Raw genomic sequence first — 24,559 nt, forward strand, 5'->3', positions numbered from 1 at the left:
TAATTCAACATTTTCTTTTTAATTTTTCTAAATTTTTGCCACCAAGTTAAATTGATTATTCAATCGCTAATTATCATAAAAATGAAGACGCTAAAATTTTAGTAAACAAATAGAAAAATATGATGTCTCATTATTATCTAGTGCCAATCTAAATTCTCCAAAAAAGACACCCTTTGACACAATTTTCATTTCAGAGCCGCGCCCTTAACACAGCGAACAAAATTCATTACGGAATTTCTCAAAAATAGCCATAATAAAAGTATTGGCGAAATCGACCGCTTTGCACAATTTTTCCAATATTCGAGGAAATAAAGGCAATGGACTGCCTATTTTGTGAGCAGTAAGACGGATCGGAATGCGGTTTTTTGCATTCGATTCGTCAGAGCGTCAGAAAATTTTGTGACCTAGTGTGATTAATTACTTTTTTGAAAATGCATTATTGCATAAATAATATGCATTTTAGAATTGCATTCCGTGGAGACACTGAATAAAAAATTTACAACTCTGTAAATATTGATGGAAAGGAGTTCAGTTTTGCTACTCGAGGGTTTTTGGGGTCCCTGAACACGAATATGGCGACGGCGATGACCTCCGAGGTACCTGGTGCCCAGGATAGACCATCGTCTCCGAAAATTTTATGGAAAATTGTAGTATAACGACTCGAAACTCGTTACTCGGAGGTTTTCGAGGTCGCTGAACACGAATATGGTGACGGCAACGGACTCCGATGTACCTCCGATGCCCAGGGTAGACAGTACCAACGGTGTCTCCTAGAATTATCTTGAGTAAAACACCATATCCATATTTAGTGGCCCGAGAAATCCCTGAGTAACGTATTTGACTTAATTACTATCAAATTCCCACAAAACTCCAGGAGACGACGTTGACACTATCCACCCTGGATACAAAGTACCTCTGGAAGCGTTGACGTTACAATATTCCTGTTCTGCGACCTCGAAAACCCCCAAAATAAAAAGTCACGACGAAATATGTTTCAAATCCCCACAAAACTCTAGGAAACGACGTTGATACTGTCCACCCTGCGCACCAGGTAACTCGGAGGCCGTCGCCGTCGCCATATTCGTGTTCAGTGACCTAGGAAACTACGAGTAACAAGTTTCTAGTCGCTATGTTACAATTTCCCGTAAAACTCTCGGAGACGACATTGATACTGGCCCTCTAGGGCACCAGGTACCTCGGAGGCCGTTGCCGATGCCGTATTCGTATTCAGGACCTCGAAAACCCCCGAGTAACGAGTCTCGACCAAACATGTTGTTAATTTCCCGTGAAACTCTCGGAGACGACGTTCGTGCTGTCAACCCTGGGCACCAGGTACATTGGAGTCTATTGCCGTCACCATATTTGTGTTCAGCGACCTCGAAAACCCCCGAGTAAAGAGCTTCGAGTCGCTATGTTACAATTTTCCGTAAAATTTTCGGAGACGACGTTCATGCGGTCAACCCTGGGCACCAGGTACCTCGGAGGCCTTCGCCGATGCCGTATTCGTAATCAGCGACCCCAAAAACCCCCGAGTAGCAAAACTGGACTTTTTCCATCAATTTCCATCAATATTTACTGAGTTGTAAATTTTTTATTCAGTGTCTCCACGGAATGCAATTCTAAAATGCATATTATTTATGCAATAATGCATTTTCAAAAAAGTAATTAATCACACTAGGTCACGAAATTTTCTTACGCTCTGACGAATCAAATGCAAAAAACCGCATTACGATCCGCCTTACTGCTCAAAAAATCGACAGTCAGGGCTTTTTGGTGCTTTATTTCCTCGACTACAAGGGATTCGGGGGTCTACTACACTAACACACCCGTAAAACAAACAAAAGAAAATGGAAAAGAATGATACAGGAAATGATTGCAAAAGTGCCAGCAATAGAGGAACTCCCCAGCTCAAGCCAAGTCCTTACGGACGGTATTTTGAAAGACTGGTCGGCTGTCGTCAAGACGGTAAATACCGGAGAAAGTTTCCAGGAGAGTCGCCGGGCGGCAGCGGGGTCCGCTCCAGCGGCAAATACCGGTGCCTCCTCGGGAACAGAAAATAAGAAACAGCCACGCTAATAAGAAGCTAGCCTCAGGGGAGAAGCTAAGGACGGAGCGTCTGGAGGGCGCTCCTGAGGGGTCTCAGGTTGGGACCCTTGCGAGTGCATCCAAAAGACAGCACTCCGACAGCTCCACCCCGAGGGAGATTAAAAAGAGGTCGGTAGGGGACGCTCCAAAGAGCTACAGCCGAGCGGTGGCTACTGACTTAAAAGTGGCCATCGTTCCGGTCAAGTACCCGGAAGAGTGCCTTGACGAGGACCAGGAAAAGAAGGTTCTGGAGGCCTTGGAGGGGGAGATTGATGACATCCCGGACGGAAGCTATATTTCAAGTTTCTTGAACAATTGGTTCCAGAGGGGTGTACAGATCTTCCACTGCAAGGACCAAAAGGGTGAGGAGTGGTTATTCAGTAATGCTACTAAATGGTCGTGTGGGGAGGGTAACCAACTAAAGGCTATTGGGATGGGAGACTTCTAGAAACTGGTTAGAGCGATGATTTACGCCTCCGGAGTGCATACTCCGGAGGTCGTGGTGAAACGCTTGAAAAGGCAGAACACCACACTTACACCGGACTCCTGGGTGGTCGCCGAAACCAAAACGGTAACGGTGGGCACCGAGGGTAAAAAGAAGGATGAGACGGACATTCGGGTGCTGCTGGAAAGGACTGAGGTTGAGGCACTGAAGGCCTTTGACTTCAGACCTTTCTGTGGAGGTGGCAAAGCGCATGTCGTCCCGTTCAAGGAAAAAACGGTGGAAGAGCCGAGACAGACGGGAGTAGAGGTCATGGAGGTCGATCCCGGCCTTAAAACGGTAAACACAGAGGTAGATGCGGGTAGCGGTGCTCTCGAACAAGATGGCTGATCGGGGGCAACACAACAGCGTGAGCAACATAAACGGGGCTGGATCTGTACCGGACACCACCATAGAGTTCACGCAGATCAATCTGCACCATTACAAGAGCGCCTCGGCCGTTATAGCTAGACGTATAGCGGGAGTGCAGGTTACATTTGCCTAATCCAAGAACCTTGGATTCACAACGGCAAAATCGCAGACTTCAACGAAATAGGTACACTGATCAGCGGCAGTCCCGTCTCGACGAGAACGTGCCTTATTGTTAAGGGGCTTCAGGTAGAGACGGTGCCAAAGTACTGCTCAAGGGATCTATGTACAGCTAGGGTAAGCTACAAGGGCACCGTAGGTGAACTGAAAGTCATTATGATTGCCGCCGCATACTTTCCTTATGAGAAAGCGTGTCCACCAGAGGAAATGATCGCATTAATTAGAGAAAGTGAAGCCGAAGGCACCAAGCTTATAATGGGTTGTGACGCGAACACACATCATACATGTTGGGTCAGCACAGACTGCAACTCTAGCGGAGAAAGTCTATTAGAGTTCTTAGCAGCAACGAACAAAGACTTTCTCAATACGGGCAGCAGACCCACGTTCCGAAACGCCGTAAGCGAGGAGGTCCTAGAAATCACCCTGGCCTTCAGGAACATGTGGTCCAAGGTTATGGACTGGAGAGTGCCGGAAGAAGTCTTCATGTCGGATCACTAATACATCGTGTTCAGATTCGGCGGACAAAGTACGCTCGACCAGCTCATAAGTAACCCTAGGAAAACAAACTGGGTAGGATACAGAGAAGAACTTAAGGCTAAGATCAGTTGCTTCCTTGTCACATACGGGACGGCGGAGGACATCGATCAGCAGTAGGATCCTAAGGGACATAATAATAAGTTCTTACGAGAACAATTGTGAACTTAGGCTCAAGAGGCCATCGAATGGCACTCCCTGGTGGAATAAGTCACTGGAGAAACGCAGGAAGAAAGTAAGGCGGCTATACAACCGGTCCAAACACACGAAGAGTGACAAGGACAAACGGGCATATAGAGCGGAGTAAAAGGAATATAAGGAGATCGAAAAGGCCGGGTGGAGGATTGAAGACGATACTGCAAAAGCCGAAGCACGGTATCAGATACGGCCAGGCTATGCAGTGTGCTGCAGCACCCGAAGAAACAGACTCGATTAAACTAGTAACAGGGGACTGGGCAAGGAATGAACAGGAGGCCCTAAAGGGCCTAATGGAAACCCACTTTCCAGACTTAAGGGAAGGGGCGAGGTCAGAGGACTAGAGACTGGCGAAACGGGTAACAGATGTTCAAGCCCTACAAGGCGGCAGGTTCGGACGGCATTTTCCCGGTTCTGCTGCAGCAGGGCATAGACGTATTGGTCCCAGCCTTGGAGAAATTGTACCAAGCCTGTCTGGCACTAGAATAAATGATGGAAGAATGGGAGCAGGCAAGGGTGGCTTTCCTGTCCAAACCAGGTAAGACACATCTTGCGGTCGCAAGGGATTTCAGGTCAATCAGCATGACCTCGTTTTTACTCAAAACCCTGAAAAGGCTGGTTGACAGATATATCAAGGAGTCATCACTAGTAGAAGCGCCGCTGCACAACAAGCAGCATGCCTACCAGACAGGAAAGTCAGTCGACACAGCGTTGGTGGATGCGGTTAGCTTCATTCAAATGGGCATGAAAAACAGGGGTTTGGTATTTGTGGCTTTCCTAGATATCAAGAGGGCTTTTAATTACACGACCGGCGAGGCGATTTCAGCAGGCATGGAGGAGTACGCAATACCAGCAACTGTCGCCAGGTGGATCAGCGTTATGTTCAGGATCAGGACGGTAGTGGCTGCCTGGGGAACGTACTCTTGCAAAGGAGTGGTGAGGAAAGGATGCCCACAAGGAAGGGTGCTGTCACCGACACTATGGTGCCTGGTGGTGGACAGCTTGCTCTGGCACCTGAACGAGGCTGGTATAAACGCACAGGCATATGCAGATGACATCGTCATCCGGATTAGGGGAGACGACGAGGACGTGCTAGCAGGTCTAATGCAGTTCGCACTAGGCCTGGTGGAAAAATGGTGTAATAAAGTAAAACTGGGGGTTAACCCCAACAAAGTCAGTGTCATGCTGTGTACGACCAGGTATAAGACCAAACCGATGGAAGGGCTTCAACTCCATGGTGTCCCCCTGAAATTGGTAAAGGAGGTCAAATACCTGAGAGTCACGCTAGACGCCAAACTCAACTGGGGGAAACATATCAAAGAAAAATGCGAGAAAGCGATAGGCACTTTCTGGGCCTGCGGGAGGGCTTTTGGCAATACCTGAGGTCTGGAACCGGATAAAGTGAGATGATTATATGATGCAATCATCAAACCAAGACTCGCTCATGGGGCACTAGTGTGGGGCCACAAATGTGAGTCGCAAACTCACGCCAGGGCACTAGACAGGATGCAAAGATTGGTTATGGGAGGAATCACGGGTTCCATGCGAACGACACCTACGGTCGCATCGGAAAATCTGTTGGAACTCCCCCCACTAGGCAAGGTAATTAGGACAAATGCATGTAGGACGTTCTGCAGGATAGCGGAATCAACGAACTGTTCGGAGTTCAAGGATGCGGCAATTCTGGAACAAGTAATGCCGCTAATGGAAGAAAGAGGTTGCGACAGAATGGCGGAAAGAATTTATTTCTCCAAACCGTTCTCGATCGTGATCCCGGAAAGGGAAGAATGGAAGACGGAATCAGACGAACTCCTTAAAAACAGTACAGTGTGGTTTACCGACGGCTCTAAGAATAAGAATGGCGTGGAAGCAGGAGCCTGGGAAAAGGGGGGGACACAAGAGATTGTGTGCTCGCTTGATCATCATGCTACGGTTTTCCAGGCGGAAAACAGGGCCATTACAGAGGCAGCCAAAAGGCTGTTGGAGAGAGGCACAGGGTAAAGAACTGTAAGCTTCTGCTCAGACAGCAGGACAGCTCTCATGGCGCTAGATAGTATCAATATCTCCTCAAAAGAGGTACTAAGGTGCAGACAGGCGCTAGAATCGCTGGTGGAACACAACATGGTGAGACTAGTGTGGGTACCAGGGCACGAAAAGACAGACAGACTGGCAGGTAGGGGCGCGGGCTGCATTCCAGCAAGAAGGTGCGCAGTCGCCGTTCCTACCTGCGAGCTATACAGAGCAATCAAGGAATGGCTCAATTCGCAACTAAGCGATAAATGGACTAACCCCATAGGGCTAAGACAGGCTAGGGCTCTGATGGGCGGCAGCCCACCAGAGGAGTGGCTGTGGACCATTAGGGGCCTAAGCAGGAGCAGGCTGAGGCTGGCTGTTGGCTGGCTGACGGGACACTGGAGAGTAGGTTACCATCTGTGGAACTATAAGGACTAAGCAACTCTGGAAGCTGCAGGTAATGCGAGTACGAAGAGGAAACCACCTCCCACCTGCTGTGTAAATGCCCAGCTTTCGCGGAGACGAGACAGAGGGATTGGGGGGTTCCTATGTTGGGGTTAGAAGAGCTAAGGACAATCAGCTTGGCATCAATTTGCCGAGTTGCCGAAGCTATAAACAACAGTTTATAAAGTAACTTCCGAAGGTACGGGAGGCACAGCACAATGTGCTTCGCCTGAGTGCTCGACCGGCACGTCCCCGTGCAGGGGCCGCCGTAGTTCACCTCCGCCAACTATGACTATGACTATGACTAAGGTATCCGCTGTGAGAGCCGAGCGCACGGAGTCAGAGCTCTGCATGTGCTTTGCACCTATAAAAGATCTAGAGAGAAAGATAAAGGGAGAGATGTCTGATAGTTGCTGTTTCAGAAGACTAATAAGTGTACGGACACCACGGAGCGCTGTATTCTTTATACCTAATTTATACTCTGGCTCAAAAAAGCAAGAGAGAGGTATCCGCGGAGTAGACTAAGTGCATCCGTGAGTTAGTCAGCGCCATATAGGTACCTATAGCTATCAAAATCTCTACGTAGTTTTGCAGAGTGTGTATGGGACATAGATACGTAAAGCCTAGTTAGCGACCTCTCTCGTGCTATTGCTAGTGCATCGCCTGTCAAGATTTTTGCATCCAAGCGCCGAGCGTCCGTCAGGAAGACTCAAATACCAGCGTGGGTCGCCAGTGACACTGGCACAAAAAAAAGCCTTTAGTGTTCCATCGTGAACACTTAACCCACTGTACCTCGCTATTGCATATCAGTGGAAGACATTTCTTTTTCTTTCCAAAATATAACTTTATCGCTGTTTATGTCTTATTCATTTCATTTTTAATGGCTTTGGTTATATTTTAGGGACCTACAGTTTAAAGTGGGATCCGAACCACGTCTGTAGATCTTCTTTTCATATCTTCTATCTTCTTATCTTCTTTTGTTTTCTATTCTTTCTTTCTTTCAGGGAGTGACACAGGCACAACCTATGAATGTTGGACACAAAGAGTATGGACACATCAGCGTCCTAGAATCCTCAGCTCACATGGTTGTTGAACTGGAGAGGGCACCAACCAATCACTCCAACGTAACATAACATGGTTTTCGACATCGATAAGAGCTCTCGCTGCTAGAGCTCAGCAACGTTCCCATTGGGCTACAAGGCCTATACTTACCTCGATTCTTTTCTTCCATAATCTCATTTGCTTATTCCTCCGAAAAGTGTCGAAGGTCGTAAGGTCTAATTTCTTAATCATCTGTTACAACAACTTTGATCCTAATCTGAGTGGCGTGACGCCGCCTCTCGATCATGGTCAATCTGAACTTGGTCGTATACATAATGTCATTGGTGCAGCGGGATTGGCCGCATCCGCTTTGATGGACAGCAAGCGAAACTTTGACTTCTCGCTCATGACCGAGCCCAATAAGAGGATCAGAAGCCTGCACTTGAACAACAGCTACATAGCAGCGGCTGGGCGGCTCGTTAGACGAGCCCGAGAATGAGTTCATGAGTTTGAGACAAGATATGACTGCAGCAACGATTTCATCGAGTTTAAACACATGGAGAAGCAGGTATAGGCGTCAACAAGGAGCCGGCGTTTCTCCAGGAAATTACAAACATAACTGAGAGGACAACAGTATGTTCAAGGCATTTTCTAAAAAGTGATTACTTTTTCCCAGGTAAGGTATTCTTCTATATCAAAAAGTGAGGTTATCGTCTGCTATCGACATAAATGAGTGTGTGCATTTTTTGTTACAGATACTCACTCATGCAGAAGACGCTTGAAAAAGGACGCAGTCCCTTCTTGTTATTTACCTGGTGATAATAGAAAGAAAGTGAATGAAATAAGAGATAAAGCTAGATGGCAAAGACGAATGCAACGGAGCAATATGAATAAAAATGTAACTACCTCAATCAAGAAATCAGCAAAAGCAAGTGTCAAAACAGCAGTGGAACAAATAATTAGTGTAGGCGAGGAGCAACATAACAGCAACGAGCAAGCGAATCAGAATCATGAAAATAATGCTGAACTAAATGGAAGCATTGAGAATCCAGAAGAGCAAGTTGTTTGCGAAGTGCAAGAAAGTGAAGTGCAAGATGTCAGTGTAGAAGACAATCAAATTGATGATGCAGAACTGGATGCAACTCAGCAATTCTTAAAGGATATGTTTGTAAAACCTTCAAGTCCAGAGCCGTTAGTAAAACATCAGGAAGTTCAAGTAAATACACAGTGTTTAGTGCTGAGTATAATGAAAAGTATACACAGTGATCAACAACTAAGTACTATGACTGGTCTAGAATCTTTGAAACTTTTAGATACTATTGTAGAAATAGTAAAAAAAGTATCTGATAATAATTTGAACGTTTAAATATCATAATGAATACAAGAGAGAGAGAGAGAGAGAGAGAGAGAGAGAGAGAGTGATTTTGACGTATGTAAAATTGAAGCAAAATGTATCTTATAGTTTTTTGGCAGCTCTTTTTAATTGTCACAGTGCAACTCATTGTCAGAGAATTTTTCATGAAACAATAAAAATACTTGGCAAATGTTTGAAAGCTGCAATACCGTGGCCATCAAAGGAGGAAATTTCAAAAAATATACCAGCATGTTTTCAAGGTTTTGAGAATGTTAGAGTTGTTGTGGATTGTACAGAGATTCACATACAAAGACCTGCAAATCTTTGTTGTCAAGTAATAACTTACTCGCATTACAAAGGTGGTCCTACGTTAAAAATAATGACAGCTGCATCACCAGCTGGTAATATTACATATGTTAGTCCAGTGTATGGTGGATGAGCAAGTGATTCAACTATCTTTCAACAAAGCCGTTTAATGCAGTTGTTAGAAACAGGTGATGGCGTGATGGTGGATCGTGGTTTTTTAATTGATGAAATTTGTGCAGTCAATCAATGGCAATGCATAAGACCACCATTCTTAAAAGAGAAAAAGCAATTCACTAAAGAAGAATCATTGTTAACTGCTAAAATAGCTACAGCTCGTGTCCACGTAGAAAGATCAAAACAAAGGATAAAAACTTTTAAAATTGTTGGTACAGTAATGCCTGCTGCGCTCCTGCCACTTGCAGAAGATATTTTTACTGTCATTTGTGGTACAATCAATATGAGTTCACCAATTATAAGTGATGAAAAATTCATGAATAGACAGTAAACAATCATGTATATATACCTATGTATATCCATTTTGATGAATTTCGCAATAAATACACATAATTGATCATTTAAACTCTGTTTTTATTAAAATTTTTACTAATACGTTTTTACACATTAAGTACAAATAAACTATGTATGTAATCAAATACTTATAGTAGTATCACTTGGTCGAATCAAAATAAATTATTTATAACATAGATTTTTAAAGTTCAGTAATTGAGTTAGTACGAACACAGCTTGAGATCAATGTAAATACTGAATCATATGAGATTAGTAATCTGCTTAGTTACTTGAACAGCCGTAGACTCAACTAGTAATTGCTTACTAGCAGTATTATCACAATCTTGTTTATTAAGACATATATCATGTAATCGATAAGCAAAGTATACTTTTTTCAATGCTACCTACCCTTAATATAAATAAGTTTGTATCAAAAGGTGAATAAATCAAAAAATACGATAGTGGTAAATTAAGTACAGCCATTCCCAACTGGATTTGTCCATAGTACGCATGTTTTTCCTTTAAAATAATATTCTCTCCTACTTGTACTAAACACTTTTTCATCTGACTATTTACAGTTTCCTGTATGCCTGCAGATTTTCCTGCCATAGGGCATTTGATTTCAAGTAGAGCTATTGGTTTTTTTAGTTTAATCAAAATTCCATCAGGTGAGTATGCTAGCCATGGATTTAATCGGGAAACAATCAGTCCAACTTCAACGACTTCAGAATTTACCACTTTTCTAAAAGCATTACGAGCTTCACTTTCAGTCAAATTTCCATGCTCCATAGCAGCAGTTTTGAAATTCTTGGGTGCAAACGTACTCTGGAATTTTTTCTTCCATTCAACCTCACTTCTCCTTGACTTTGTATATGTAAACAGTCCGTAACATATAGATCCTGTTATCCGGTACTGTCTTTCACGTATCCAATGGGCATAATGATCTTTTGTATTTTCAGATATTGTTTGCAGATTGTGAGAAAGATGATCAAATGGTATTCAGGCAACAGTCTTGTAGAACTGGCACTTCAAATTTCTGTATATATTACATAGTGTCACTGTCTTGAGCTTCCAAAATTATCTTGATGACTTCTTTTTCAGCTTGGCTGACTTTGCTTTTTTCTTTCAAAACAATTGGATCGTGTCTTCCTAATTTACAATTTCAAATAATATTAAAATATGTATGCATCAATAAAGCAATATAATAGAGAAATTACAGTAACTTACTCATGCTTAGCTAAGGCAGACATTGGCAGTTGATTGCGAATGATACATGCAATTTCACTCAGTTGTGACTCCGATACTTCTACTTCTGGTACAGGTTTTCTTTTCTTTTTAACTACAACTGCCTGATCTTGTGACCCAGAAGAACTTTGATTGGATTGTAGAGTCTCAATTTCTCCAAGTTCGTTCTCAGCAATCACCTCATATTGTTCAGGTTCTAAGCAACGTTTGATCGAGGATGCATTGACAATTTTCTTTGTTTTTACAGCAGGCTCCGCAAAACAAGAATGTTGCATTAATGGAGCTGCATCATACTCTTCCAAGACCTTACTGTGATCTTGTTTCCAACCACATTTTTTGTCTGTACAAGACAAAACTTCCAAGTCATCACCTTTTCTGCACAAAATATTTTCTACTCATAAAAATCACATAAACATGAATTTTGGTTAGGTATGTACAAGTTACAAACTTACTGGTAAATATACAAAAAAGTGGCTACGATGTGCTTGCATTTTTCGCCTAGACCAACTTTACAAGTGCATTTGAAATGCAGAATATCGCCGTTTCTCGATATCTCCCCATTTATTTCATGAGGACTTTTATCTTTAACAGCAGTCGTCTGCAAGCAGACAGCTGAGATGCTGGTCGTGCCACTGTCTTCTGATACTGCAGTTTTACCGCATTTTATAATAAATTTTGCCTTATAAACCCTTTCACCTTCTATAAATTTACGCTGTTTGGGATTAGTTCCAGCGTAATCGCAAATATTCTTCATGCTTATCATTTTTAAGCTTAAATACTAGCTTCGCGCTATCTAAACACAGCATAACATGTGGGACACTCCCGCCATGTTGGCATACTATATATATTAATCCCGCCCATGTGTGAGATCCCAATAGTCACGCATCAGCATAGATAACGGCAATGCAGTAACAGTCTTTTAAAAAATCGTTTGTATATATCGAGTTCATTTCTTCTGAACTTTCATTAGACGCTTTGAACGGGTATACAAAGTTTCGTTCCTATCTTCATAAATCGCTATAAATGTATGTTTTATGATTCCATAAAAAAAAAATTGTCAAATGTTCGAACCTTACAAAAGTTTATTTCTATGCTTATAAATAAACGTTAGTGAATGTAATGAAATCAGTTTTAAAAATGTCAAGCATTAAAGTTTAGCAGCTAAGGTTGAATCAGCTGAGTGGTTATGAAAAAATAATACACGCTTGCCGTGCCGTCGCCTTATGGCCTATCGATGAAACAATCAAATTGCTAGTTAGCAGGTAGGGACTTTGACACCAGCTTCGTTGTAAAAATCCTAAGACACGCAAAAAAGTTTATAGCAAAGAAAGATTTTCAAAGTCAAAATACTACATTAGATTTACTTTGCACCAGAGATATGAATTGTTACTGCATTGTCTAAATTAAAAGAGCAATAAATTTCTCCATTGTAACTTTGAAAATGTTTATTGACTCTAGATACATCATAGACTATAAGACGACGGCGCGGCGAGTGCGCATTATTTTTTGTTCAAATACTTCGATTTTCGTTACCCTGTGCAATTTAATTTGTAAATTGTTTTAAACTTTCCATTGCTTTTACGAACGTAGCGCGAATATTACTGCGACAGTATACTTTTATTGACTAATGTATTAGTATCCCTCCAGCGGGCCTCGACATTTACCACTTCGAAAATTTGTAAAATAAAACAAAGGGATTTGTCCATAAAAAGAAAAATTCCTATACGTAATACAGCCACTTACCGAAGAAATCAAATACTTGAGCAAAGATTGGTATTAGGCGGCATTAGCGGCCTAATGAGAATAACAACAACCGCCTAAAAGATGATCTCATTGAGAGAGTAGTACCGAATATGCTCATAACAACAGGACTTGTACTGAACGTGATCAATGTATAACCCAGTCAATGGCTGTCCATAATTAATATATACTAGTCAAGGACTGACCATAATTGCAGAAAAACTCTGACCTCGTTAACCGACAAAAATACAGTTAAGCTGGTATGGATCGCAGGTAACTCAAATATCTAAAAGACAACAAAAAAACAGATAGGCTTGCTAACAGGAGCTCTAGCATGATTAGAGGATCACACTGTAAAGTAGAAATTCCACCTTGCCAAAAAAGGCCAGCTTTTGTGGGAACAAAATATAGGATGTAGAGATCCCTTTCATGTAGCTGGACTCATTAAGGCGAGGTATCAGAAAGTTTAAAATCAAGAATAGTTTAAAAAATTTTGAAGATTCAGAAAATCATTGAGAAAATGTTTTTACACTTTTCATAAGTAGTAAAATTCATTCAAGGAGTATACGTCATTATTATTATTTCATAAAGTAAAATTCATTCAAGGAGTATACATCATTATTATTATTTCATAAAGTAAAATTCATTCAAGGAGTATATGTCATTATTAATTTTCATTCTAATAATTTTACTTTCAATGTATTTAAAAGTTTATTTTAATTTCAATTGCCTATAGTATGTTGTACATACATCTCATAGCACATTGCCTCTGCATAAAATATTTACTATTTATTTGCCTGTAAATTCTTTAAAACAAAAATTATTTTGTGAATAATTAAGTTTCACTAATTTATTAGTATTATGATAATTAAAAAAATAATACCAACCTCCAAAACTTTCTTTATCTTATCATAATCGACTAAATTAAATTCTGCAAATTAAAAGTACAAAAATATTATTTCGACTAAATATTCCTTAAAAATCTCTACGCTGATTGTATTTAAAAATAAAAGCAAAATACGATTGTTTATAAAAATATAGATAAATTTATCACTTACTACAATACAGAAGTGACGATGATGTGAATACTATGAATTTCCCTCTGGCGGAACTTTTGGAAGCTTCAATGCCCATTTTAGGACATTTCTGACATATTTCACCCTTTTTTTTCAATTCCAAGAGTCTTTCTGCATCCGCATATGTGCCATCCCAGGCAGAACTGTCAAAGGTGCAAAGATTCATCATTTCATTATCAATAGTTTCAATGAAATATTCAGTTGCAATTTTATGACTACAAATCATTGCGTTTAAGGTTATATCTGTTGATTAAAGTTCAGTGATTAAAAATTTATAGTTTCACAGTTCATCATTTAAAAAAGTATTATGAGATTGAATATTACATGTATCTGAACACGCTGGCTGCAATAAACCGCCATTAACATAGAAATCAACATGACCTAGAATTAAAATATTATATATTTTACCATCTTATATTCATTACGATTAGCATCACTCGGAATGTAGTACGTTATTTTTTATATAAAGCAGAATTGTATTTTAAAGAATAAGATCCTCTGTTATTGAACTATTATATATGTATATATAAGAAGGAGAATATTAACCCAATACTGCGTTTAACCCAAAAGCTTCATTGTTGTCTCTTTTTCCACCTTGTGTGTGAATAATATCGACGAAATCAGCGTGTGCTTTGTCGATTTTTAAACTTGAATCGACATTTATAAAGCACGGCTGAGCTGGATCTAATCCCGTAATCCTTTCTACTTTCCAAAAACTATCTTGTTTCAATAAGTGGGCCGTTTGTCCGCTTATATGAGAACCAAGACTGTGCCCAATAAAGTATAAAATATTCCACTTATGACCTTTCACCACTGCACCTTTGTGGGATTTTATAGTCTGCAAAAATCTTATCACAAAGATTAAAATAGTATATTGTATATCAAGGGCGTAAAGAGGGCTTTTATAGACCGAGTATGGAGTTTGCAGTACGAGCCGAAGACGAGTACTGCAAACTTCACACGAGATCAAAAACCCACTTAGCCCTTAATCCAGGCATCACATTTTTTGACGCATGTATTGATTTTCGCATTTTTCATGGATTTAAAATTTTTTTTAATTTTCATAATTTTTTTTTAATATTCAAAATACGACTCAAAAACCCAAAATTTGCATTTTTAAACAAAATTTCGTCAGCGGACAAAAAAAATGTTGTTGTTTAGCCCGCTGCCAACGTTTTTTGCCCCCCGGTTAAAAAAATGGTAGTTTACGACCAGGTACGAAAAAGCAAAAATTGTGCACGTCTTACAAAAAAAGTTTTTGTAACACGCGAACGATTTTCGCGTTTTTCGTACCTATTAATAGGGACTAAAGTGACTCTTTTTTGACCAGCGTGCAAAATAGTATATTGTGTACCAAGGGCGTAAAGTGGGCTTTTTTAGGCCGAGTGTGGATTTTGCAGTACGAGTCGAGGCGAGTTAGCCCGAGCCGAAGACGAGGGCGTTTACGAGCCGCAGACGAGTACTGCAAAATCCACGAGGCCAAAAAGCCCACTTAGCCCTTGGTGCACACCATATTTTTTGTAACGCATGTACTGATTTTCGCGTTTTTAGAAGATTTGCCAATGAATTGAGTAGCGGGCGTAAAAGAACTTTTGCGCCCGCTATTCGAAATTAGCGGGCGTAATAGTATATTGTGTACCAAGGGCGTAAAGTGGGCTTTTATAGTTTAGCTAATTCATTTTAGCGGGCAATAAAGGCCATTATTGCCCGCTGTTTAAAGGTTTTTATTGCCCGCTAAAATAACTTTTTTGCCCGCCGATCAAAAAAGAGTCACTTTAGTCCCTATTAATAGGTACGAAAAACGCGAAAATCGTTCGTGTGTTACATAAAAGTACTTATTACGCCCTCTACTCGAAATTAGCGGGCGTAAAAGTAAATTTACGCCCGCTGCTGCATTTTCGCCCGCCGGTTGGAAAACGACTACTTTAGTCCCTAATTTTAGGTCAAAAAAACGCGAAAATCGTGCATGTGTTACAAAAAAGTTATTTTAGCGGGCAAACTATTACGCCCGCTAATTTCGAATAGCGGGCGCAAAAGTTCTTTTACGCCCGCTACTCAATTCATTGGCAAATCTTCTAAAAACGCGAAAATCAGTACATGCGTTACAAAAAATATAGTGTGCACCAAGGGCTAAGCGGGCTTTTTGGCCTCGTGTGGTTGCAGTACTCGTCTACGGCTCGGGCTAACTCGCCCTGACTCGTACTGCAAACTCCACACTCGGCCTAAAAAAGCCCACTTTACGCCCTTATCGTACACAATATACTATTAAAGATTATTAGGGTATGTATGATTTTACATGCTTGATTAGGATTTAGAATAGAATTTTTCCGTTCGTTTATCTTTTCTAGTATTTCGCTTTTACTCACTCGAAAATTTTGCGACTTGCACGTTGCGTATGCCGAGCCGTGTTTACATAATTCCAGCTACTACTGCTATTACTCCAATCAACCGCTATTACGTTTACATCCATCTATACACGCATAAATTAATCCATATGAAATCTATCTGCCTTTTGAGCAATTTCAGATCTTATTTCAATGTTTTTAAGAAAGCATATGGTTGGAATAACTTACATGATACAGAATTGAATGTGTCATTTCTGTTACCCAGGGCTTTTTACCATTAGACGCGTATCCATGAATGATGAAAACAGTTTTTTTGAAGGGGTCAAAACCAGCTGATTCAATGCCTGACCAGTCGTTCACATCAAAATATACCTGGGTTTTCGCAGACTTTGTTGAGAGAAAAAACTTTGCGTCTACATAGTGGCCGGTATCACTTTTAAAATAATGAAAAACTTGGCCTATTATTGAAGTCGAAGTATCAGAACAATCCAGCTCCGCGGTTTCTGTAAATGCTCTATCGATCAATGCAACAATTAGAAAATACGCAAATAAGCTTCTCATTGTAAGTATAGAAAAAAATCAGTGGCAAGAAAAAAAATTCAAACTCGAAGAGTAGTTTTCAAAGCTAGAGACCGATTTTAAACTTTGGAAAATGGATGTCGTTTTTTTCTAATAAAAAATAATAACTCACGACTACTGATATAAAATAAAACGATCACACTCGCTTTTCTAGCTGTCACCTTTTTCCAGTCGAAATCGCTGTGCAATATTACAGCAATATTTTTTTCATAACACGTGCATCGAAAACGCGCTTTTCAAGCCTGAAGCAAAAAGTCTTTTTATTGTTTTGGTGTGTTTACATACGTATAAACACACTCACACATACATATATGTATACATATATCTGAGGAGAAAGTGTTTTTTTCTCCCTAGGGAAAAAACACTTTCGCCTCAGTTATTCGCATTTTCTTGTGTGTATGTGTGTGACACATCTCATATATGTATGTATATATCATCGGTCCGTATGACATTGAACACAATTCAGATTTACAACGAAATTCTCTTATCAGATACTGGACGACTCTGCTTTTTCGGGCAAGACTAAAAGGAGCGTAATCGATGCATTAATTATAAAAAGCACGGTACACAACAAGGGGCGAATTTTCAGACTTGTGTTCACACTAGTTGTGTAATTTACTACTCAACGCTATACATATAGGCTCTCAGATTCGTTTTATCTTGCGTTTTTTGCAAAAAACATAAAGAATACTATACTTGTGAGAGAGATTCGCGGAAAACTGACACATTTATAATAATTTTGTCCCACACAGGCCTTGGTTCACGAGCAACATGCAATTTTAGTAAAAAAATGTTGTAGCCGAATGCCATTATCTTACTCTGATATTGTGAATTTATATTTAAGGAGACTGCACAACACTTTTAAATCAAGAAAAAAAGAATTATGAGTAAAAATGACAAAATTAGAGTAAACCATTTGAAATTTTTATTTTAGTCATATTTAGTATAAATACCTTTAACTTTACCGTGCTAAAACCTTAATTATAACTGCTGGTCCATTGTGGCACTCGGTGCAATATTTGTGAAATTGTTCACTGTCCGCAGAATTCCAAGTGTACAAATGGTTCTTTTGAGCTCAGATTCAAGGAGGATACTTTATACACTTGCAAGTTTGGTATGAATGGAGGGATTTTGATTTGAATGTTTAGAAATGGTTTGGCGATGAAAATACTGAATTTTTTCCCTTTTTCACTTATATTATGCCACCTTTTTGGGTATAAAACATTTTCTAAACATTCAAATTAAAATCTCTGCGTTCATACTAAAACTACATATGTACAAAGTACCCTCCTGGAATTTGAGCCCAAAAGAACCATTTGTACACTTGCAATCCTACGGACAGTGAAAAAATTTACAAAACATTGCACCGAATGTCACAACCCAGTGAAAAAAAATCATATGTTTTTAACAATATGTTAAAAACATGTACTTTTATCATATGTTTTTGTGGTTTCAATTTAACATATGATAAAATCACACGATAAAAACATGTAATAAAAACACATACTAATAACTTTCCTGATTTTTAATCAAAAATAAAACCTAAAAGCAACACATTTATTATATTTGGTGACCATAAATGGTAGTACCATGCTGATGATAACGCCAAAAATAGGTCATATGTCTATGTTATCTGCCACTTAACTTTTAAAAGTTTAAACAAAATAAGTCAAGTTGCATATAACGTGGACATATGACCTATTTTTGGTGTTATCATTTATGGTCACCAAATATAATAAATTTGTCGATTTTAAGTTTTACTAGGAAATTTAAGTGCGCTTCGCGCACTCCTTATCATGTAATAATTAACATTTAAATTTTGCTGCCTGCTTAGCGCCAACAGTTTGAAGCGTTTGTAGGTTATGTAATAAAATCCGTATTTCTGATTCGCGTTCCTTAATTCTTGTACCAGGCGACCGATTCTCAATTAAATGCATCACAACAAAGCCCATCACTTTTTTAAGAGAGGAGGATTTTTGATTAACAATCAGAAGAGTTATTAGTATATGCTTTTATTACATCAAGTGGCGCGGGAGCGCCACGAAGGCGAGTTTGAGAAGCAGACGACGCCGCGGCGCCCGTGACACTATTTACTTCTATATTGGTATCTCGAATTTTCAATTAAGGAAATAAATTATTTATCATTCATGTACCCAGCTAATTTTGATAAATGTTTATACTGGTATGCCAAACTATGATTTTAAACCAAAATATCAGCAATAAACCAGCTTTAACATAATAAACAAATATGCAGGTGAACAAAAATGCTGAAATCACTCGCTTAATTTTTCTTCAGCCCAAAAAGTGGTAAGACCGTTAAGTTAGCTGCGTGCAGTTTTACCGAGTGGTTAGACTGTGAAGTTGGCCGCACAAGCTATTGAACCTACATTGTCTGCTACTCTGCTTGAATTATAAATGTGTGCTCCGTAGTATTCGGTGTTTTGGTGTAAAAATCTTTCAAGGAAGGTGTCTAGATAAATAGGGTGGCTGATGACGACGTCTAGGTGGTGCGCTTCGTGGTTTTTGTTGTCTAGGTAAATAAATCATACGATGACGGCGTCTAGGTGTACAGGGTGGCCGATAACGAGTTCTAGGTAGTTCGCGCCGTGGTTCTTTGGTGTCTAGGCGTAGAAATAATTCGAGGGTGGTGTATATCAGAACTATCAGTGATCTCATGTTAGTGATAAAAATGTTACAAAAAAGCTTTGATCTAAAGGTGCTAAATATGCTTATATTTTATTTCTACGACGTCGAATATGAAATACTCAAAAAAATTTACTAAAAAGGATTGAAATCTCTAAAAAAAATTAACTTTTAAAAAAGTAAAAAGTTAGGCAAGTTTGATATATTTCGCAACAAAATTACAGATTGAAAAGTACTAAGATCAATCAAACAAAGTCAAGTTTATTATATTTAATCGTGATGAAGCAAGGAACAACTCTCAAGATAATTACTACGTAACTTGCCATGCCCGTTTCATTGTACTTATGGTGTTTGTATGACGTTCTAATACATAAAAGGAAATTTTAGTTGTTCACCAATAAACAAAATTAAACGGGCATGGCAAGTTACGTAGTAATTATCTTGAGAGTTGTTCCTTGCTTCATCACGATTAAATATAATAAACTTGACTTTGTTTGATTGATCTTAGTACTTTTCAATCTGTAATTTTGTTGCGAAATATATCAAACTTGCCTAACTTTTTACTTTTTTAAAAGTTAATTTTTTTTAGAGATGTTTTTATCGTGTGATTTTATCACATGTTAAATTGAAACAACAAAAACATATGATAAAAGTACATGTTTTTAACATATCGATAAAAACATATGATTTTTTTCAACCGGGAATGGGCCAGCAGGGATAATTAAGGCTTTAAAGTTAAAGGTATTTATACTAAATATCACTAAAAAAATTTTAAATGATTTACTCTAATTTTGTCATTTTAACTCATAATTCTTTTTTTCAGGATTCAAAGGTGCTGTGTCCCTCTAATTGAGCTTAATTGTCATCATAGAAATAGCGACGAACTATATGTGCAAATCCACGTCCGACGGTACACAACTTCGGTGTTGGAAGTTGCAAATTTCAAATTGAGGGCACGCTTACCAGACCAACTTTTTTTGATTCTTTGGGTCACCTGGAGTAAGAAAATTCCCGCGTGCATCGCCGATCGCTTGCCAAACTTTTTTGCGGCGCAGTTAAAGTTCTCTTATGGGAATTTAAAAATAGGAAAAATCGCTGATTTTCGTAAAAAATTGGTGATTTTTTGCCATTTTCAAGCCTAGACAACTTTTGACCTAGGCAACCATTTTTAACTCACCAGTCCTCAAATTAATTCTTTTTTTTTAATACTTTGATTCTATTAAAACACATGTTTAGTTTGCGCCTTCAGACAGAAAGTGGCAACTTTCTGGTTTTCATTAATTTTCCCCGTGTTAAATTCCCATAAGAGAATTTCAATTGCCCCGCAAAAAAGTTTGGTAAGCGATTGGCGATGCACGCGGGAATTTTCTCACTCCAGGTGACCCAAAGAACCAAAAAAAGTTGGTCTGGTCGGCGTGCCCTCAATTTGAAATTGTCAACAGTGCCAACACCCAAGTTGTGCACTGTCGGTCGTGGATTTGCACATATATGCGCAGGTACGCACTCGTCCCTGAAAAATAGGAAAGTTTTAGTTTCATGTATAGGTGCGACAGTTTGCGCCAGTTAGTCAGTTATATGCACGATTCATTATATATAATAATAGAAAAATAAAATAAAACTGCGCGTCTCCTACTAACAAGCGCAGGGAGCTTTGAAGGCTTCAAGTTCGTTAGGAGGGCGAGGCGACTCGTTTATTAAAGACACCGAAGGAATAGCAATGAGTCCGCGCGCGCGAGTACTAAATATAAGGGCAGAGCCGGGATCACTTGCCCCCTGCCGCACCGCCGGCGGGTCTGCCGCGTCGATACACCGCACGCACCGCGTGTGTACGTATGCCGGACAGGTATTGCACAAGCGCGCTGCTCCCTCGTCTCTCATAAAACCTCGCAATTACGATATAAATCATCGTTGATTGCTTCGCAGCATGGCGCGTTTTCCCGCGCTTTAGCATATTGCATCATCTCTCTCAAGGAATGCAGGCGACTGCCTGCCCGCGCGAATCTATTGTTCCGTGTATACCGAGCGCTGCGTTATGCTAATTTTTTTCTTCCTGCTGTGAGGGTGGATGCGCGTACTCGCGAGGAATTTTCTGCTGAATTTAAAGTTAATTTTTCGAAGAAACTGATAGCTCGACCCGAGGCCCGACCCGCCAAGGCGTCGACTCGCCTCACCCCTGCGTGAGAATATATTACATATACTTAAGTAAGGGATCATCTTTAATATATTACAAATGGTACTGACGAAAAAATGTTTTTCTGCTTGCGAATTCAAGAGTAGTTTCGCTACATCAATATATACAGTTACACAAGTAGCAAATCTCATTCGCATTTTCGAGACAGTGAGAGTCCGTATATTTCTGCGGTATCCAGGACGAACCACCAAATTCCAGTTTTTCCATATCTTAAAAAAAGCTGTATACTTTTCATGTAAAAAATGTTCTAAAACCGTACCGCACATTTAGAACAAAACAGATCAGATATTTTCGGGATTACAAAGCCTGACGATCGTAATAGGCTTTTAAAAAATGGTTGCGTGTTGCAAGTTTTGTCATGCTGGTTGCACCATTAAAGCACTTTACTGTACCGAAGAAAAAAGCTCACGCTCCATGGGTAGATGCCGATCTTAGGGACCTTTATAATGGGCGGGACGCAGTTGAGAGACGATATAACCGTACTGGGAATGCAGATGCTTTAAGGGAGGAACACCAAGCACTCGCGACAGAGGCCGAACTTCGATCTAAAGAGGCAGAGGAATTTTTGACGCGCTAGAGAATAGAAAAAACATTTGGATAGAGTTGCGAAAGCTGGGGCTTCTGTCTAAGGTCAGGGATGAGCTACATGGTTTTACACCGAACGAGTTAAACACACACTTCGCTGCGGTGTTTATTTCGCGCACTGAGCGCGAGAGAGATTTGGACGCGATACTGTCAGAGGCTAGTGACGATGGCTTCACTTTTTCGAACGTGGTCCTAGCCGTTGCTCACTTCTCATCTCAAGCAAAGGTTGAAGATGGTATACCGCAGAGTGTAATGGCGAAACCCTTGCCAATAATCGGGCATCATTTAGCTGCACTGTTCAACAGCTGTCTTTTCAGTGGAGTTTTCCCCGGGGCCTGAAGAGGGCTTTTTTGGTGCCACTTAAAAAGACGGCCATTTCATCTACGGTCTCGGACTCATCTTCGTCCCATATCACTCTTGAGCTTCCTTCCCAAGGTCCTGGAGAAGATAGTCCACGATCAGATCGCGGAGTACCTAGATACCTAGAGAGAAGGGGATTCTAGACAGACGCCAAGCGGGCTTCAGACAACATCACTCGACGCAGACAGCATTACTGAGACTCACTGAGGACATTCGGGCTGGCAGTGACGACGAAAAACAGTTATTTGCCATCCTACTACTGTTTGACTTCAGCAAAGCGTTCGATACCATTTCCCACCCAAAACTGCTACGAAAGCTGATCAGGATGGGTTTCTCTCCAGGAGTGTTGTCTTGTGGGTCAAGTCATATGTTATATGTCGTATGTTATATACGCAGGGCTCGGTCCTGGGGCCCCTCCTGTTCAGCATCTACGTGGACGATCTTGTTGAACTTCAGGGGTCCGACGGAGAAGTTACCAGATAGTTGCGCATTTGTTGCGCGCGGACGACCTGCAAGCCTATACACGCAAGTGTCGAGGGGGAGTATCCAGGATGGCATAGACCGTATGTCTGCTGATGCACGCGCGGTGTCGGCTTGGGCCACGGAGAACGCATTGCACCTCAATACTGGTAAAACTAAAGCTATTATTTTTGGTTCAGAGCATAACATAAATTGTCTACATGAGTTGCAATTGCCAGACATTGAGGTGCAGGAAAATGTGTTTGTTCCCTTCGTCGACACGGTCACAAATCTCGGTGTTGCTATGGATTCTAAGTTGACGTGAAAACCGCAAGTGGATGCAATTAGCCGTAAGGTTAATAGAGCCCTTCATGGGCTTAGATCTTTTCGATCCTGCACCACCGAGGTTTTGCGCAAGCAGCTAGCAGCGGCTCTTGTCATATCTCATCTGGATTACTGCTCTGTTGTGTATCTTGATGTGTCAGGTGAGCTTCAGACCAGACTGCAAAGACTGCAAAATTCTTGTGTGGGGTACATCTGTGGTGCTGGAAGGCATGAGCACATTACACCCTACAGAGAGGATCTGGGCTGGTGAACTGTTGAGGAAAGGAGGGCGTACTTTGCGGCGGTACTGCTTTACAAAGCAGTTGTCGAATAGGGCTCCAAGGGAGATTGCAGTTCCGGGGTCGCGTACTGACGTGGGCCTAAAATTTTTGTCAGTGCTCGGAGGGTGCGCCTTTGGCATTCGATGGCTATGGATCTGAGAAATCTACCTTCGCTGTCGCACTTTAAATCAGCGATGCATCGATTGCTGGAGCTCACTTCCGTCGACATCAAATTGTTATTTTTATGTATGTACATAATCGAAGTATAGTTGTATGATGGTGTAACACGTGTTACCACTTAGTATATATAAGTTGAGAAGACTGAACGATATAAGTAAGGAAGCACTGTGTGACGTGTACCTAACTTGATACTTGGTATTAATGTTTTTGAGTGTGATCTTGTACGAATTGTGATATTTGACGGCTGTGATACACAGCAATATTTATTTTATTTTTACAAAATACCAAAGTTTTATCTATTTTTGTACTGTGCTCTGTGCTACGACTGATATGATGATTTTTGGAAATGTTTTTCTAATAAATACCTTACTTACTTACTTACTTGCCAGCTCTCATCCGGATGAACGCCGTTCAATTCCCGCCGGCACCTTCCTACAATGTTTGCAGCATTTATTTCATATGTTTTATTAATTAATATTAATTAATAACTGTAATAACTATTGAATTGAGCGATTATATTGAATTAAACGAAAATTGATTTGGTCAAAATTTCTATACCGGCCGTATAACGTGTTTTCCTTTTTTATTGATATGTTTGATTCTTAAAAAACACGTACCTACATAGTACTTTTTTCAAATTTTCAGTATCATATAATTCAGTTAGCAGCGGTTCTCTCGTCATATATGAACAATATGTTTAATAGGTCAAAAATATAGAACTGGGTTCAAATAATGACAATATCGTCTGTCACTACGAAGAGTAGTATACGGTTCAGGTTTGCTACAAAGACTAGTACGGTTACATTTCAGATCTTTCCCACGTGAAAAAATCTAATTGTTTTGGAGAAAAACAAATAGTTATTTTGGTTAAAACTAATAGAAGTGCAATATTTTCAAAGTTACCAAAAATTTTTTGAAAATTTCAAAATTTTTAAAATTTTTTATTGAAAAATTTATAATTAGAAGAAATAAATATTAATTCTCATAAGAACTTTTTGAATTTCGAAATTTTTCAAAAATTTGTTGGCAACTTTGAAAATAT

At 40.1% G+C, this 24,559-nt stretch overlaps 3 protein-coding genes across 4 annotated transcripts; 1 reads left to right on the top strand and 2 right to left on the bottom strand.

The window, feature by feature from the left end:
- The first annotated feature begins 7,295 nt into the window (after positions 1–7,295).
- Positions 7,296–9,582, top strand: LOC103317371. Of its 2 annotated transcripts, none has more exons than XM_031926476.2 (2): positions 7,296–8,018; positions 8,098–9,582. In XM_031926476.2, the coding sequence occupies exon 2, from the start codon at positions 8,214–8,216 to the stop codon at positions 8,706–8,708; it is 495 nt and encodes a 164-aa protein (XP_031782336.1). In that variant the 5' UTR covers positions 7,296–8,018; positions 8,098–8,213; the 3' UTR covers positions 8,709–9,582. The 2 variants fall into 2 exon arrangements, with proteins under 2 accessions (XP_031782336.1, XP_008213233.1); XM_008215011.2 differs by having other exon boundaries at positions 7,309–7,910.
- Positions 9,570–13,007, bottom strand: LOC103317374. Its single transcript, XM_016989036.3, has 3 exons — positions 11,207–13,007; positions 10,737–11,129; positions 9,570–10,658 (listed from the first exon to the last, which is right to left on the bottom strand). The coding sequence occupies exons 1-3, from the start codon at positions 11,515–11,517 to the stop codon at positions 10,607–10,609; spliced, it is 756 nt and encodes a 251-aa protein (XP_016844525.1). The 5' UTR covers positions 11,518–13,007; the 3' UTR covers positions 9,570–10,606.
- Positions 13,008–13,094: 87 nt separating this feature from the next.
- Positions 13,095–16,533, bottom strand: LOC100680545 (pancreatic triacylglycerol lipase). The gene is made up of 7 exons (XM_003427840.5): positions 16,144–16,533; positions 15,937–16,040; positions 14,117–14,418; positions 13,895–13,951; positions 13,553–13,813; positions 13,382–13,425; positions 13,095–13,300 (listed from the first exon to the last, which is right to left on the bottom strand). Exons 1-7 carry the CDS (start codon positions 16,474–16,476, stop codon positions 13,280–13,282), a joined length of 1,122 nt encoding a protein of 373 aa, XP_003427888.3. The 5' UTR covers positions 16,477–16,533; the 3' UTR covers positions 13,095–13,279.
- Positions 16,534–24,559: the final 8,026 nt, after the last annotated feature.

This window comes from Nasonia vitripennis, chromosome 1 (assembly GCF_009193385.2).
Source record: "Nasonia vitripennis strain AsymCx chromosome 1, Nvit_psr_1.1, whole genome shotgun sequence".
Lineage (NCBI taxonomy): Eukaryota > Metazoa > Arthropoda > Insecta > Hymenoptera > Pteromalidae > Nasonia > Nasonia vitripennis.